The sequence below is a fragment of the Pleurodeles waltl genome, chromosome 5 (genome assembly GCF_031143425.1).
Source record: "Pleurodeles waltl isolate 20211129_DDA chromosome 5, aPleWal1.hap1.20221129, whole genome shotgun sequence".
Classification (NCBI taxonomy): domain Eukaryota; kingdom Metazoa; phylum Chordata; class Amphibia; order Caudata; family Salamandridae; genus Pleurodeles; species Pleurodeles waltl.
This window is the reverse complement of record NC_090444.1, coordinates 793,769,930-793,787,785: the sequence shown is the minus strand read 5'-3', so window position 1 is coordinate 793,787,785 and position 17,856 is coordinate 793,769,930. Positions and strand designations below refer to the sequence as shown.

At 40.3% G+C, this 17,856-nt stretch overlaps 1 protein-coding gene across 1 annotated transcript in view; it reads right to left on the bottom strand.

Moving 5' to 3' along the window:
• Positions 1–17,856, bottom strand: part of HINT3 (histidine triad nucleotide binding protein 3) — a 211,521-nt gene that overhangs the window by 85,881 nt on the left and 107,784 nt on the right. The window contains exon 3 of the mRNA XM_069234816.1: positions 8,272–8,341. Coding sequence (XP_069090917.1) covers positions 8,272–8,341 — 70 coding nt within the window. The remainder of the gene's footprint in view (positions 1–8,271; positions 8,342–17,856) is intronic.

The following is a 17,856-nucleotide window of genomic DNA, read 5'->3' as shown; positions in this document are numbered from 1 at the left end:
ACATACATTACCTGTATATTTAAACATGGGAGATACAAGTTACACTCTTTTTGGTTACCTCATGAAACACACATTACTACCGAGTAGAATGAACAGACTGTCTTGTTCAAGTAACTGCAACTGGCTGCTTACAACAAAATACATAGTGCAGAATGCGTTTATCTTTAAAAAAAACACATATGCGCAAAAGCCTTCTCACTACACAGTACCTTATTTACCCATACAATAAACCCCCTAATGAATAGGTCTTGAAGAGTTAAATTGCTTCACTAAGGGAGAGTGAGAGATGTGGAGCAGCTAAGAGGGCCGCTGGATAACAACGCTCCCGAGCTGCTGAGGACGTTTTTATATCGGAGGGAGACGTTTTTGACAGCTTGCTGCTTTTTTTTCCCAGAATTGGATGTTGGAACAAGCAGGGAGCAGTATGGTGAGTTTTTTCTCTTTTAAAACTCTGGTGTTTTACAGAGTTTAATCTTTTTAACCTACTGCTCCCTTTCTGACAGGAATGCAGCCCCCATTTTGAGAGGATTTTTTTTTTTTTATTCCTAAAAAGTATTTTCTTTTTTTGTCTTTTGGCTACTTGAATTAATGTGGACATCTTAATATGTTTTAGACACTCTTGGATGCCACTCTTGAAGCTGTTATAGTCATTTTATTCTGGATTTTCTTCAATTTTTTTTAACATTTGTCCTCTGAGGTGACTTAATTGGCGTTACAGGAACATTAACTAAACTATTGTACTAAATATATACTGTGTGGCTAAAATGGAAGCCCCTCATACTTCCAAATTATCTGTATCCTCTGTCTCTAACTCCAACAGTCGTAAAGACTCCGGGGGCCACAAAAGAGTTAAAAAAGACCCATCCTCTCAAACTAAGTCTCCATTGCCCCTCACACTGGATGACATTATGGATGAGCTCAAACTAATAAAGCCTTTTGTTATGGAGACGAATATTGCGCTACAGCGAATTGAGGAGAAATGGTCACATCTGGATTCTAGACTTTCTGAGGTGGAACAGAGGATTAGTGACATACAAGATACTACTACTAAATTTGATAGCTTGACTAAGGAAGTCGCACTACTTAAAAAACAGAAAGAAGATTTGGAAAATCGGAATCGGCGGAATAATCTTCGCATTTATGGCATTCAGGAAGGTTCAGAAGGCCAAGATTTGATAACATTCTTGCAAACTCATATTCCAAAGATTGTTGGTCTTCAGAATACTACTGCTCTCAACATCCAGAGAGCCCATCATGTTGGTCCCTCTTCTCCATCAAAACCGAGAGGAATTATCGCCTACTTCCTACAGTACTCAGATTTAATGACTGTTTTGACTGCCGCCAAACAACGTAAACAACTGTTGTGGTCGGGCCAAAAGATTTTCTTTAGCCAGGATGTGGCCACGGCGACCGCCAAGCGAAGGAAGGAATTTCTGGATCTCCGACCAGCCTTAAGATCTATGAACGCTAGATTTGGCCTAATTCACCCTTGCTTTTTTAGGGTCACCTTCAAGGACAGAACAACTACTTTTGAAAATTCCTATGATCTGAAACAGTTTATTCATACTCACAAAGGGGAGGCAATGGAACTCAGCAAGACTTGATTGGTTAATGTGAAATTCTTAAATTATCTATTTCTTCTTTACAGATATTGGAACCATTGAAATCTCAGGTTGAGAAAGTCCCCTTTCCGATTGTGTCTATATTCCTGTATATCTCAACATCATAGTGTTATTTCCCTTGTTGGTAAGTCACGTAGTCAGTTGTTCATATTGTAATGTATTTATTTTGTTTCCTCGTCCCTCCTCTCTCTTGTTACACAATCATTGTAGTTCCTCAGGGGTACTGTTGCTGATTGGCCTCTTTTTCTTTTCTTGCTCCTCCCTTTCTCCCATGCAAAGTATTTTTCTTCTCTTTAAGACAATTATGAGTGAAGTTTCTTGGCTTTTTGTCATCCTTTCTTTCTTTTATCAATGGGGTGCTTTTGCTACCATTTTCTTTTTCTCTCTTTCTGTTTTTTTCTCTTTCTACTTTTCTTTCTACCTTTATTATTTCTTACGTCCTACAATGCAAGATTGGCATCAACATGTTTCCTTTCCACCTTCTTCTATGATTCACATGTTGTTTGTCTCTTAGGTTTCGGTAAGGCTTTGTTGTCTAATTGTCTTTTACTAGTTAAATGACCAGTCTTCGAATCATCTCATGGAATTTTAAAGGTTTACGTAATCCAGTTAAGAAACAAAGAGTGCTCCAGCATCTCTCTAAATTGAATTGTCAAGTTGCTCTTCTACAAGAAACCCATCTTAAAGAACAGGATTTTAAAGGTTTGAATAGAAAGTGGGTTGGTCATGTTTTTGGCTCCTCTGCAGCTCATAATAAGAATGGGGTAATAATATTGTTTCATAGATCTTTACAGGTACAGATTGTAGAAGAGACTAAGGATGATATAGGAAGATGGATTTTACTGACCGTTAAGATTAATGGTTTGCTGTTTTCCATTTGCAATGTTTATGGTCCAACTGGAGTAGAGCCTCAATTTTGGGTGAATTTTTCTTCTTTAGTATTATCTTGCAACTCTGAAAATCTTGTGGTAAGAGGTGATTGCAATCAACTTATGGATCCTTTTATAGATCATCGCTCCCAAACTCGTTATATCCCTAATAAAATGCAAAAAACATTTTATCAAGCAATCTCCTCCAGAGGTCTACGTGATGTATGGAGAATTGCTCACCCAGATGTACTAGAATTCACGTTTTATTCTCCAGTACATCACTCATATTCTAGAACAGATTATTTATTTGCTACACAAAATTGTATACAAACAATTTCACATGCTGATATTGGGTCTATTTTCTTATCAGATCACGCCCCAGTAATAATTGATATGAGCCTTCCAGGAAATTCCTCCTTTTATAATCGCTGGAGGTTTAATAACACTTTATTGCAAGATCATTTATTTACTGAACAATTTACAATGTTTTCTAAAGAATTCTTTATGCACAATTTACCTTCGGATACTCAGATGAATTTTATATTGGATGCATTTAAAGCTACTGCTCGAGGCTTTATTATAGACTATGTTGCCATTAAAAAGAAAAGAAAAATCTAAAGTTTCCTCTCAACTGCTCACGCAAATAAAATGTCTTGAGCATGAATATTTCTCATCTAACAAACCAGACACCTTATACAGGTTGATTGATACTAAACTACAATACAATAAGCATTCCTTGGAAAGTACATGTGGAACAAGTTTTACGGGGGGAAAAATAAATCGGGTAAACTATTGGCAAATTATTTAAAGATCAAAAAACAAAAGTCTAAAATTACTGCTATCACAGACACATTTGGAAATAGACACACTAAAGATTCAGAAATCCTGGAATACTTTACTGACTACTATACCACATTATATACTCCCAAAAATACTCCTAATATGACTGAAGTGGATGCCTTCTTCCACTGTATTCCCTCGAAACAAAAAGTAGATTTGTCACCATTAGACTCTGACCTATCTGAAGCAGAAATTAAAAATGCCATTACCAAGCTTCCTAAAGATAAGGCTCCTGGCCCAGATGGCTTTTCAACAGAATTTTACTCAACCTTTGCATCTATTTTAGTTCCTAAGCTATTAACACGTATACAATATTTCATATCAAAAGATCAAGCAAAGGGCACTTTTTCTGAAGCTATGTTGTGTTTGATTCCTAAAAAAAGATAAGGTTTTATCCAAATGTGATAATTACAGACCTATATCCCTTATTAATGTCGATTGTAAAAGCTTTTCAAAAGTCCTAGCCTTACAGATTAATCATTTTATCCCAGACCTAATACACATTCATCAGTCAGGTTTTGTTAAGGCGCGATACATATCAGATAATTCTAGAACTTTTCTCAATATTATCCATCTTGCCTCTAAGTCCAGGGATCCTATAGCTGCCATAACTCTAGATGCTGAAAAAGCCTTTGATCGAGTTTGTTGGGATTTTACGTTTGGAGCATTAAAATGGCATGGTTTTAGTCCTCATATTATTAAAATTATTAAACTTTTATACTCTTCACCCTCTAAATCAATTTTAGTCAATGGTAAACAATCTCATTACTTCCCCCTACACAGAGGTACTAGACAAGGTTGTCCTCTATCACCTCTGTTATTTATATTAGCCCTTGAGCCCCTTCAAGAGAAAATACGTAAGTCATCTGATTTTTATGGTTTTAAGCACAAAGATATGGAGATTAAATTCACAGCTTATGCTGATGATATTTTAGTTTTTATCTCCAATCCTCACAAGACTATTCCGGAATGTTTTAAATTATTACAAGAATACTCAAGTGTCTCAGGTTATAAGCTTAATGTAGATAAATCAGAGGTTTTGTCATTAAATGCTTACTGTCTACCAGACATGTTCAAAGATACTGGGTGTACGTGAAACTCTAAGCATATCAAATGCCTGGGCATATCCTATTCCAACTCTCTTAAAGATACTATTCGAACTAATCTCAAAGAGGTAGAGTCAATGATTGTGAAATTACTTGATAGATGGTATCCTCTTTATTTAACTTGGTGGCGACGACTGGCCACGATTAAAATGATGTTGTTGCCCATTTAATTTTTTTATTTATCTATGCTTCCCGTTAAACTTCCTTCTAGTTTTTTAAAAATTATAAATGCATTATTTATGAAATTTTTATGGAACAAACTTAAATCTCGTATATCTCTAGTCAAATTGCAGGAACCTATAGACAATGGAGGTGTACATTTTCCATGCCTTAGAAGATATCACTCTGCATTTGTTTTAAAACAAATATGGTTGTCCCTCTCTCCCACTTTTCATAAAGGGACCTCTCTATGGAGTCAATTGGAACACTCACAAATTACACCATTTACATTTAGAGATGCAGTTCGGCTTTCAAAGCCCCCAAATCTCTTTTCTCTCCGATAATAACTCAGTCTATTTCTATTGCCAGGCCATTACTTCTTGCCTCTCACTCCTCATATGAGAACCTTAGGCAAACTCCTATATGGTACAATAATGATATTAAATCTCATAATAGAACTTTGGTATGGAAAGAGTGGATGGCATTATAACTTTAGATCAGTTAATTCTAGACAAAGCTGTACTTGAATTTCAAGATATTCAACGGGCATTTCATATCTCCACTTATTACGCTGTGAAATATCAAACTATCTCTATCCTCTATAACTTATTGTCTCAATCTTTGGAGGCTCCCTCTTCTACACAGCCTAATTCCCAACCTTATAATTTTTCCTCACAAGCTACGGTGTCTTTTATATACAGAACCCTTACACATACCACTCTTGTGAGACCAAAATCTAAAATAGAATTAGCATGGGAGCAGGATTTCAATCAAAGCATTCCTATATCTACATGGAAAACAATATGGTCAAAACTCCATACAACATCCCGTTCAGCATCTACAACCCAAACGTTATTTTATTTTTACAATAGGTTATAGACCTTTATAAATTTAAACTTACTACAAATAGCAAGTGTTGGTCGTGTTCTAAAGAAAACAGTCATTATATGCACATGTTTTTTGAGTGCCCTGCAGTTCATACAAGTTTGGGATAAAGTTAATCAGATTACCTCCATCAATGTACCTTTCGATGTATTACATGTTTTTTTGGGTAGGTCTTCATCTATTTGGTATTGCCAACCACTGCTTGGTAAATTGGCTGATTTTCTCATTGCTGGTGCACTGCAAATTATAACTTCTAATTGGAAAGATGCCACGAAAATATCTGTTGTAACTTGGTGGAATCTGATCTGTTATAATCACAGAATGCATCAAGCAAATGCTAATACCATTCAACTGTTAATTAAAAGGGACAGGCTTTGGATTCCCCTCACCTCTTTCCTTTCGCAACACAGGACTTTACATACTACTGTTGCTTTATTGTAACTATTTAATTTTTAACTTGCATTGTTTTACTTTTTCTTTCTTTCCTTTCTCTCTTCTCTTTCTTTCTTTACTAAAACATAACAAAAAATGCTATTATTCTACGGTACAATATTACAGTCTGGTTGTGTATACAAATCGCTTCTTATAGATATAATTATCTTTAGGATTCTGATTAATCCTTTTTTTGAATTGTTTTTTCTTCTGGTTGGAAATGTATTTATTCTATTGTACCAGTGTATGGTAACTTATTCAATAAAGCATTATTAAACTAAAAGAAATTGCTTCTCAAATCTAAATCATTCGCCGAATGCAGCAAAGCTTAGCTGCTGGCAAAATAATAAAAGGACATCTGGGGCAAAGTAATCTAAAACAGTGTGTTTTTGTATACAATTGTTTAGCTTCTATATAGCGTGTTTTTGTTTTGTTATAAGGCTGTTGGTGAAAACAGAATTAAAGCAGTACTTTTGTGGAATCATATTTTTTAGAGGATTTTTTGGAAGAGTATCCTAAATCAAACGTGTACTGATATCTGTCTGTATGTAGTCTCTTATGAGTGTACCAGAGGGAAAAAAACACATTTTATTTGTGAGTTCTGTGGGCTTTGCTGCAACGTTCTGCATACATGAACAAGGTCACACTCCCTTTCAAGATGCCCGCCTTGATTGACACACGAAAAGGGTAAACCAGCAGTTAACTACTGCTTACTTTGTGCTTATTAAACGAGGAAGATCAACACACAGAATCTCTTTGTAAATATAAATTGAATACCAATATGTGGTCGGCAATATACCTGGAGTATTCAGCATGCCCCCAAAAAGTCTTTAAAACATCTGGTAGGCTTCGACAAAAAAAAAAAAAAGTAGTTCCTCATAAGTAAGCTGTGGAAGGATACATGTTCGCCAATCAAAAATGATGGTGAAGAAGCTATGATCAAGAGAAGGGACAAACACATGAAGAGAATGGCACACCATCGAATAAGATGGTAACAAACAAAAGTGACAAAGCCAACCGGATGTTTTTCGCCTAAAAAGGCAGTGGCGCCCGGCAGCTTTAGGAGGGGGGGGAGGTGGGAAGCACACACACACATTCTTTCACACACACGCACGCACAACACTCATAACATTCAAACATGGACACACGCACCAAACATTCATTTTAAAAGATTACACACACATTCTTTCACACACACACGCACATCTATTAACAACACTCATAACATTCAAACATGCACGCACGCACCAAACATTAATTTTAAAAGATCTCTCAAACACACACACACACACACACACACTTACCTTCAGCCTTGGAGGTCCCAGGAGGGTTGGGACTGCTGCCTTCCCTCAGTAGCTGACCATAAGTCAGCCAATGAGGGAAGGAAGCAGTCCCAGCCTCGTCACAGAGTGGGATGGGTCAGTCTGTCACTGATTGACACTCGCCCTGGGCGCTTCAGGGCTTAAACAGGTTGAAGTCCATGGTGACGCTTTCCTTGTCACCCGAGGGAGGACTTTGAGGCAAAGCCTTTGCTGAGCCAAGGAGGTCACGCCCATAGGAGCTGTGACCTCCTCAGCCCAGCAAAGTTCAGCTCAGGCAGCCAGGAGTCTGCACAAATTGCGCATGTCTGTTCCTGGCTGCCCGACCTGAACATGAAGAGTGTCTGTCAGGCTGACCTTTGCTCAGCCTGACAGACACTCTTCATGAGGGGCAAAAGGTGGGGGGGGGGGGACGTGGCCCCTCCACCCTAAAGGACGGGCTGCAACGGTAAAAAGGTATAAAAGTTACCTTCTCCAATGGCACCATATGTGGTGTGTTGGATGTCAGCTTTCGTCTGCCAGCTGTTGAGTCCATAGACTATGCCACTTATTGCTATCTAGTCTGGTACCTGAGAATAAGGTTCGAAGAAGAAATCTACAGAAGCGAATTTCCATTAGATATTTATGTTTTTTAATAGAACCACTCCATACTCTCAGGGTTGATGGCTGGAGACATATTTCCAAAAGGTAAAAGTTTATGAATTACAAAGATAAAGCTTCATTTAACCCTTACTGTTTTTTGCAACGCTACTTCGATAAGCATTGCCTGCAGGGATGCTAACTGGCAAAAGCAATAACCATTGCCGAGTGCCTGAAACATATTCAAACAGAAACAGGACTATGGTGCTGCATTTGTTTATTTACTCTAAGGCAAGCACGGAGGGAGGTGACAAGCATTTTTAAATGAGCTCATCTTAGAACATTAAAGGTACCTGTTTAACCAGGTACTTTTATGGACTCAATCATGTTAAGTGCTTTTCTTAAAGCTCTGCAAGACAGTGCAAAAACACAAACATTTTAAATTTTGCAGCATACCTACCTAGTATCTTCCAAGTCGGAAAAATGATTGCGTTGAAGAATTGTCTTGCCCGTCTCCACCATTTGTTTTACTGTTTAATGCAAAATGAAGAAAAACTATTTTTTAGGTACAGGTTATCAACAATATTCATGAATTCCAAGTATGCAAATAACTTAAGAGAGCTTTAATCTAGACATCCTTATTAAAGCATAAAACATTGAGGCCAGAACTTCTTGTAGGACTCTTGCAGCCTATATTTTTCTTGCCGTTATGACATTTGCACCCTATTCCTCCACATTGACATCATGCAATGCCCCATCTAATCACACCAATTGTGACACTTGAGGTTTGGACTTTCAACAGGGGATAATGGAGGAAAATATAAATGATAAAATAACACTGTTTGGTGCAGCTCTGCAAACTGACACATATGGTGACAAACCTTGTCTAGGTGAATATGTATCTTAATCACCTCACACTAATAGAATGTGCCATCCTCTCGCAATTTTAGATTTCTGTGCGAAACCGATTTATCCTCCAAAATAATATAAACTAATATATCATCGTAAGTTTGCAAAAACACTGACATCAGCAAGCTCAGTCACCACTCAGCAGCAATGCAGTTCCATATGAAAACAAACTCCAAAAAACATTTAAACAGAGTGATAACTTCTCGAACTTGCATAAAGATCATGCAACCACATAAAGTAGGTGTACTGGTTTGGTCAAAGGTGTAAGCACAATTTGCAGTTAAATGGAATCATCATGGGTAAATGACCTTATTAATGTGAATAAAGTGTATTCACTTTGATCAGTAATCATTGCCAACATAATTACCTCAATAAAGGATTTAAAATGAGCAAAACATGTCTATATATTTTGTTATAAACTTTCTAAACATGAAAACGCAATCATAAAAACAGCCCCTAAAGGTATTAACATTTTGACTACATTATCCACAACCATAGATTTAGCCCCTAGAGTGTACTTTAGTACATGTATCTCCTTTAAACACTTTCAGGTCACAAGAACTGCAACCATAAAGTAAGCCCCTATCAGGCGCTGTTCTTTCAACTGTAGAGCGGAAGCTTCAGCCTTGGGAGTGCTTTTAAATATTAGGAAAAATTCCAGAAGGGACCTGGTTTCGATGTCCCCGCAAACAGACACAGGCCTATCTAAGATCGTCTTTGAGGGAGGTTGCTGCACTTCTGCATTCCCTCTCCCCCATGTTCTCTCTCCAACATTGGAGGTGCCCCTGCCATCCTGAGGGCCACCACAAGTGAGGAAAAAACCTATAAATTACGGAGCCCCGCAGGACAGCATGGGGTCTCCTCCAAAAGCAGTGAATATTTTAACAGCATTTCTTTGCTGTGCAGGGAGAGCTGCAAAGTTTACTTTTTTTTTGTTTTATTATCCTGGGGTGCCAGGTCCCACCCGAGGACCCCTGCATGCCTCCTTCGGTGGGGGAAGTTAAGGCAGCCCACCGCTGGCTGCCCCTCCCGGCATCCCGCATCTACTCCCCAAGAGCCAGCAGCTATTCTCGGATCTCCTTTCTTGCAGTGGATACCCGCTCCCCTAGACATGGGGAACGGGGCAGACCCAACACTACTGAGATTGGTGGAGGGGTGAGGTGATGGTGCTTCCCCTGTCCTTTTGGTGCTCGGGATGGGATCCCAGCCCCCTTCATTATCCATAGGGCCAGGGAGATGGGGTACCCCCGGCCCTGACGAGAGTCTGGGGAGGCGTCCCACGCACTACCCCTCCTTGGAAAAATTAAATACCTGATCCTGCGCAGAACCCCACGCCATGGCCCACCACAGGGAAAGATTAAAGATGCACTTTGTTCAAAGGCTGCCAAACTTTAACATGCCATAACTCAAGCCTCGGTTAACCAATTCTGACTATCTTTGGTTAACTTCACTCCTGGTGGCAAGCTCTAGCCACCAGGGGCAGATGCAGTAGGCCTCCTCACTTTCAAAGAGGTGCAGTCCTCAGAGAGGTGATTCTCCTGGCTCCCTGTGCCAGCCTACCTCCTGGTCTTGGTTTCAGGGCTTACAAGCCAACTCGTCCTCAGTGGGTGTGACTGGCCCTGGGGGGGGGGGCACTGGTCCTGGGGTCAACTGGGAAGAGTCTTTAGTCCTTTCTGGGCATGGGGTTTTCTCCTTTCATTTCTCCATGGCAGTCTGAGGGTCCAGCAGTAAAGCGCAGAGAAATGACCAGGCAAGAGAGAGTCTCTCCGTTATGCAAGATTTTTTGAAAGGGGAGAGGAAGGTTGAAGAGGCTTGGGCTCCCTCTTTATCCAGTGGATTTGGGTAGGCCTACCCTGGCACAGTGTGACAGCTGACTGACCTGGCACAGCAGGTTGACAAAACGCCTGGGCTCTGATCTTAAGCTGAGTCAGAGATATAAGACACTTCTGAATGACCCATAAATTGTACAGATATCTTTTTTGAGCTTGAAGAATTGATTTTCCTGCACAGGTTACACCCTAAATTGATGCATCACTAGTCTCTGTAGGCCAAAGGAAAGAGACCAAAGTGAAGCAAAACAACACTTTCTCCCTATGTTTTTAATAAATGTCACCACAGACAAAACAGTAAATCACTTTCCCGATTAATGTACACTAACATTATAAGGCCTACCCCAGGTCAAAATCTAATCCTGTAGAGTCCCCACTGCACCAGGCTACCAGTGTGTAGTTATCGGGCTGCACACAACAGTAGTCTCCTATGTGCAGCCTTCACACTTGTGCAAGTGTTCACATGTAACCAGCCAAGTTCCCCTTGCTCATGCTGCGTCGCAGTGGCCTTCTCTCAAAAGGCCGACACTGGTGGTAAACGTGCAGTCAATTATCCATGTGATTACCATGGGTGAAACACGCAGTGAGAATCACCCACATTAAAAGGTCCAACACCGGGTAATCCAAAAGGCATAAAAGAATTGGGCATACTAAATGGGCAGAACCCAATTGCAACACTTACTTATTACACAAGCTTGTCTTACAAAATCTGAAAATTTTATGATAGAACAGCTTTTTGGAGAGTGTGTACCTATACATACATACAGATATAGGATGCTTCAGTCAAAGTTTTCATTTTACAGAACTAACAAATGTTTAGTAATAACATTCAACAAACAGGGGAATGGGAAACGACACACATTCATGTTTTCAGGAGCCAGACTATTGCCTGTTTGTTCTCATCAATTCACAGCCCCAATTAATTTTGATGTAGAGACCCCATCTACCTCCTGTTTGTAAACTGAGCAGAAAAAAGATAAATCTCAAGGCCCACTAAAGGACACGAATAGTATTGAGGTAAAATTATTTTCAGAGAAGTAGAGCCAGGACACGACACTGAAATTTCACAACAGTTAAAAAAATCCTTCCTAAACTGTGGTCCTTATTAGCTCAGCAGTAGACTGCTCAGCTATATTCTAAGAGGTTTCTATGTTCACTAGTACACTCCTAATACTGAAAGCGGTAACGAAGAATTTGCAACCACATAATAGTCACTATTTACCCTAATACTGACCCCCCTTCAAAAAATCATCCATAATTTCTTTAAAAGCATTTTTATATTTGAGACCACATTTCCACAATTGAGTCTAAATCTATAATCTTAATTTTTCAATTACTTACAAGTAATTCCATTACTCTGAATAGTTTCTTCCTTGTTTCAATCATTATATACTGAGGAATGTCCACCTCCTTCAACAGACATACTGTTCTACCTCCCTTTTTATAAACATAGAAAACCGAGAACTCAAAGAGCTTAGGCACCAGCATACCTGAAGGATAAAAGAACAACCCTCCCTAAGGAAATCCTGTAAATTCTGTATCTTCTTTACCCAAATGGCCCAAAACTGCAAAACAGAAGTGCTGGCAAATCCTAATGGCTGAAAGGGCTCCAAGTAATGAAATGACTGGTGACTAACTGAACGATATTTTCTCATTTACTTCTTCATTCCACTCACTACTAACTGAGAAATCCCAAAGCTAAAACTGAGCAATATGAGCCACTGATAACAGTAAGAGAGTAAAGTAGAAGCAGGGATGTGGAATTCCTATCGCCCCACGCCTGGGACATATTGTTAAGAGTCAAGGGCAACAAGTTTTCCTGTTTATTTTGTCCTTGGGACAAGTAGGCCCAACCACCTGCAGCACAAACCCTTTGGCTGACAGTTTACAGAGAAAGGAACTGTTTGCATTTGAGGTAATTGTGTGTCCATATGTTAATGTTGTTTGAACTTGTATTTATGGTTCATTAATGAAAACCCTTCATTATTAGGGTGAGGCTGTAAATAAAGGTTTTATGGTCACACTGCACTACTGACAGTAGTTAAAGTAAAGTGTACATAGATGTTTGAATAGTTTAACAATATGAGGTTAAGAAGAATGCTCCCAGAATGCTCTCTGACTAAATGCAATTGTTCGCAGAAGCTCTTAGCAAGAGTGATGTGTCTTTGGTTTCAAAATAAAATGTTCAGAAAAAAATGCAAGCAGGAAAAAGTTTTCTCTACTATGACATTTTTAGGTGCTATTTCTTGGAAGTGTCATTTAGTAATTTAGTAAAATGTGTTGCTAGTATTGCCAAAAAATACTCGTAATGGAAAATCAGTGTAACCATTTTCAACTTTATGGGAAGCATAACAAATAAACAAGCACTGGCAAAGCCAACCGATCCAACATTTTTTTGTGACTCTTTTGGTTTTGTCATTGCGTATCTTGTTTTGACATGGCTTTTGTAACCCTTTATTTTTGAGAGAGCTGCCAGGCGTCACTATTGTAACAAATATTGGCAAAAAGCAAAAACATGTTTTTTGGTCTGAAAAAACACACATTGCCACCAGTGGCGTAACAGAAGCCCTGCAGCCTCCCTCCAGGGGGCTCACTCAGCACAGCACCTGCGCTGAGGGAGTCTTGGGGGAAGGGTCTTCCCTTCATGTTTTTTCGGGGGCCACCTCCAGTTTTGTTATGCAATTGATTGCCACAGTGGTTCCTGGCACTAAACCAAACTACTTTGTGGGCCAATATGCTACTTATAGAAGAGCAGCATGCGATCACTCACAGTAAAGCCAGCCGATAGATAGAGAGAGAAATAGAAGTTTTATAAAAACAAAATGTCTTAGGGACCCAATTCTCAAAGAAAGTCACAAAAGTGCACCCATGGTATATGTCTTTGAATCAGTGGCTTTTATGAATTCACAGTAACTTACAGAAGTAAATCAGCAAAGTGTACTCCTACAAAATATTTGTGAACTGTATTTTATCACGAGCAAATATGCATGTGTAGATTTGCTCATGTGAAAATCTATTTAGCGTTTACAAGTTCACTTTCCCTCCAACCACTTTTTTCCCCAACCCTGGAAGAATGTCTACTTCTGCCATTGTCAGGAGTACATTTCCAGCCTTTCCAGGGAAGAGCTGGTGAAAATCCTTACAAACATGCAAATTAGTAGGTTTGAAAACTCAATGGCATTCCAACCCTGGAACTATTGCTTACTGCTTCCTCCAGCCCCAGTTAGTAGATCTGTGGGAAGGTGGCAAAATAAGGGAATCGCTATAGTAGAGATTGAAATTGCAAGTATTCAAGTCCTACTATAGTAGAAGCCCTGGCATAATTAGAGAGGCTATTATAAGAGCTCTTACATAATGAGATTACTCCCATAATTTGTCACTGCACTACATGGCACCAAAGGGACAAGTAGATTTTTTAAAGGGGCAAGTAGATTTAAGAAGCAACCTGTCCCATGGACAAGTAGCTATTTTATTAAATTCCACACCCATGAGAAGGTTTTCTAGAAGCTTCTACTTAACTGCAAACTTCCCAGGTTCCTCTCATGATCTAAGCAATCAAGGCAGGCATGACAACACCATGTTTCTCATAAAAGGGTAATGGAGTATGAAACACTCATGCTGAACTCTTCATCGTCTGGCAAAAAAAAGGAAACTGTTAGACCTGTCAGCTCTTGCCATGGTTTCTCCTGTCTTTTTGGCTTCTGACCCCCTGTTTTTGAACCTGTGCTGAATTTTGTTTTTGCTGCCTTTAGGATATGGGCACAATTGCTAACCAGTGCTAAAGTGTAAGTGCTCTCTGTCTAAATTGTATTGGTTTATCCATGATTTGGACTATTAATTTACTAGTAAGTCTCTAGTATAGTGTACCAGGCGTGTTGAGGGCCTGTAAATCAATTGCTGCTAGTGGGCTTGCAGCACTGGTTGTGCCACCCACACGAGTAGCCCTGCAAACATGTCTCTGGCCTGCCATTGCAGTGTCTGTGTGTGCAGTTTTAAACATTTTGACCTGGCAAGTGCACCCACTTGCCAGGCCCAAACCTTCTCTTTTACTACATGTAAGTCACCCCTAAAGATAGGGCTAATACAGCCCCATGGGCAGGGTGCAGTGTATTTAAAATATAGGGCAATGTACTGGTGTGGTTTACATGTCCTGATAGTGAAATACTGCTAAATTCGATTTTCACTATTGCAAGGACTATCTCTTCCATAGGGTAACATGAGGATTGCCGTGAACTATCTTTCAAGTGTAATTTCCCATTGGGAGCAGATCCAGATATGGAGTTTGTTGTCCCTAAACTCACAATTTAAACATACATCCTTTAGTGAACTTAGTTTTAAGATGCAACTTTTACAAAATGGGCATTTTACTGATTAACCAATCTGTGCCTCTGTGGTGTGGAATACACGTCTGGGTCAGGATGAGAGTTTGGCTGTTTGTGAATTCACTTTAGACAGTCACACAAAGGATGTGGACGTGTGCCTTGCATATCCTGATGGGTCTTACTGGGCTACAGTGGTGGGAGAAACTGACACTTGCACCTGAACACGGCTGTGTCTGTCCTCACACAAAGCAGTTTCCAACACCCTGTAGTGTGCCTGGGGCCAGGGCAGGAAAGGCAGGGTCTTGTGCACTACAAAGACTTTTCATTGAAGTTTGCCTTCAAAGGCATAAATGGGTATAAGTACTGGTCCTCTGATCCCACAAAGTCAGAACACGTCTGGACTGAGGACATTCTGCCATGAAGATGAGCTAGATGCTGTAGGAGGGTCTGCCACTCTGCCTGTTGCTTTGTTGTGCTGGCCTGCTCGTTGCTGCTTCTGTGCTGGGAGTGAAAGGACTGGACTTTGCTTTCTACATCCTGCTTTCCAAGGTTCTTCAAGGGCTTGAACTGAGCTTTCCTCCTGTTAAGAAGTCTCAGGGACATTAAATACTTCATCTGCCAGTGCTGGGCACTTCTGCTGAGAGTCCTGACTTGCCAAGTGGTGCCAATTCCAGTCCCTGGTCCCTTGGAAGTGTAAGCTGATGAACTGAAGGAGAAGATCCACACACTGATGTGCTGCTGCAGAAAAATCGATGCAGCGCCTGTCCTGCGGCTGGAGAATTGACGCAGCTCCTGTCTCACAGCTGCAGAATCAGTGCAGCACCTGTTTCACAGCTGCTCCACATCAGCACAGAGTGTCTGGATTTTCCATGCATTGTCCCCGGGACGTCAATTTCTCATCAACCCTGCACAGCAGTAAGGAACTAAGGCTGCATGTCTGAAAATTAACACATAGTCTTTCCTGCGAGGAAAGAACACATGACCTCCTCTGTTCAGTAAGGAACTGACATCGATTTGCTTTTCAGGGCCTCACCTCCCCTGCGGCCCCCAATCGTCTTTGTTTTTGACGCATTCCAGGTATTTTGTGCTAAAAAGATAAAGCCACTGATACCTTTGGATTAAGACTCAATGAAACCTTTAAAAATGTATATCTTTAGTTGTGTATGTTGGATTTTTGTTGTTTAGGTTTTGTTTGGCTATTTTTCTAAACTGGTGTGGTGGTGTGTGGTGTGTGTGGTGTGTGTGGTGTGTGGTGTGTGTGTGGTGTGTGTGTGGTGTGTGTGTGTGTATGTGTAAGCACTTTACACAATGCCTCTGAGATAAGCCGGACTGCCCGTGCCAAGCTACCAAGGAGGTGAGCAGGGGTTATATTAGCTGTGTGGCTCCCTTACCTTGATAAATCAAGGGTCCCTACTTGGACAGGGTGCAAACCACTGCCAACTAGAGACCTTATTTCTAATAGATACTATAGTGAGTAGGCCAAAAAGGCACAACCAGGTTCAAGTGAGCTTTTGATTTCCTGATCTTGGTCAAAGCCCTCTGAATTAGAGGAAAAGAGAAAAACATAGAGGAGCACCAACACAGTCAGCTTTGAAACCCAAGTCAATCATACAACTAGTACATGCTTCCATATCATCAGAATCCTAAGGAAGATCTTTCTTTACATCCCAGACGATCTACGCCAGACAATCAATATTGCACTCATCACATAATATTTGCACAACTGCAATTCTCTTTACCTCAACATCAATGTGTCTTTGTCAACAAACTTCACGTTGTGCAGAATGCAGCTGCTAGCCTCATTCTGAAAATCCAAAGGCATGTTTTGGTCAGAGAAGGTATACGTTCTCTTCACAGTCTCCCAGTTAAAAATAGCATTTGTTTTTAAGGCTCTCTGCATGGTCTTCCTGGCCCTACACCAACAAAGTTCGTACCAGTTGAACTATTCATTACACTGGTACCCCCCAGGCAGACTGCTTGGGTCAACCTTTTGGAAACTGGCACATGGCCCCAGATTTTGTAAAGCCGGGTGGGTGCTGCAAAGCTCTGGAACACCTTGCCAGGCTACATCGCAGATCGGGAGTCCTTTACAGTTTTAAAAAAAACAGTGGAAAACATGACTCTTTAACCTTCACCTTCCGTAAGTTGAGCCTCTGCTTCTTTCCGGGTCTTTTCTGCTACTGCTTTGACACCTTAGGGTTTAGTGCGCTCTATAAGTTCTAAATACATACATGCATGCATACTCTCACTGTACCTGGTTAAATAAAAACACTGGACTGAGAGCAATCTCCTTGCTCAATCTCCTTGCCAGAAAGGAAACCTATCACTGGGTGACTCCATCTCATGCAGATCTTTCTGAAAATCAGTTCACTAAGACAATAGTTCTTGGAGGAACAAAACACACTGCAGAGATTTTCTGCTGCAGTGCTGCCCACTCCCTTGATGCGAATGGCATACTGAGACATTAGATGTTGCTCAAACAACTGATATATCATTAAAAAGCTTCTGACACAGAGCTTCAGTACCGATTCCACCCATCGAAGACCCTGGATCTGAAGAGCAAATCCCCAAAATAACTCCCCTGCCCAGTTCCAGCTACTTCCATATCTAGGAAAGTGTCTTGCATTGTAAAGGTCACCTTCCCTGTAGGCACTGGGTGTCCACCAAGGCTTGACATCCATATCCATTGGCATCCACTGTGATAATTTTGAAGCTGGCATTCATTGCCATTTTCCGTCATCAGATTAACTAAGTTTAGTCACCAGTGAAGGTCTCTACTGATACGGTGACTGATTTTTCCCAGGGCTTCTCAGTCCCTAAATGCTGGGTCCTACAATGCCAGAAGCTGCAGAAGAAAAATCCCCAAATGGAATGTTGCCAAGGGCTCAATCATTAATATTGCTGTAATGTCCCCTTGAAACAGAAGCCAAGCTATGGCCATTGGAAATCCAGATTCAGAAAAGAATTATAATCTCTGAATTGTCA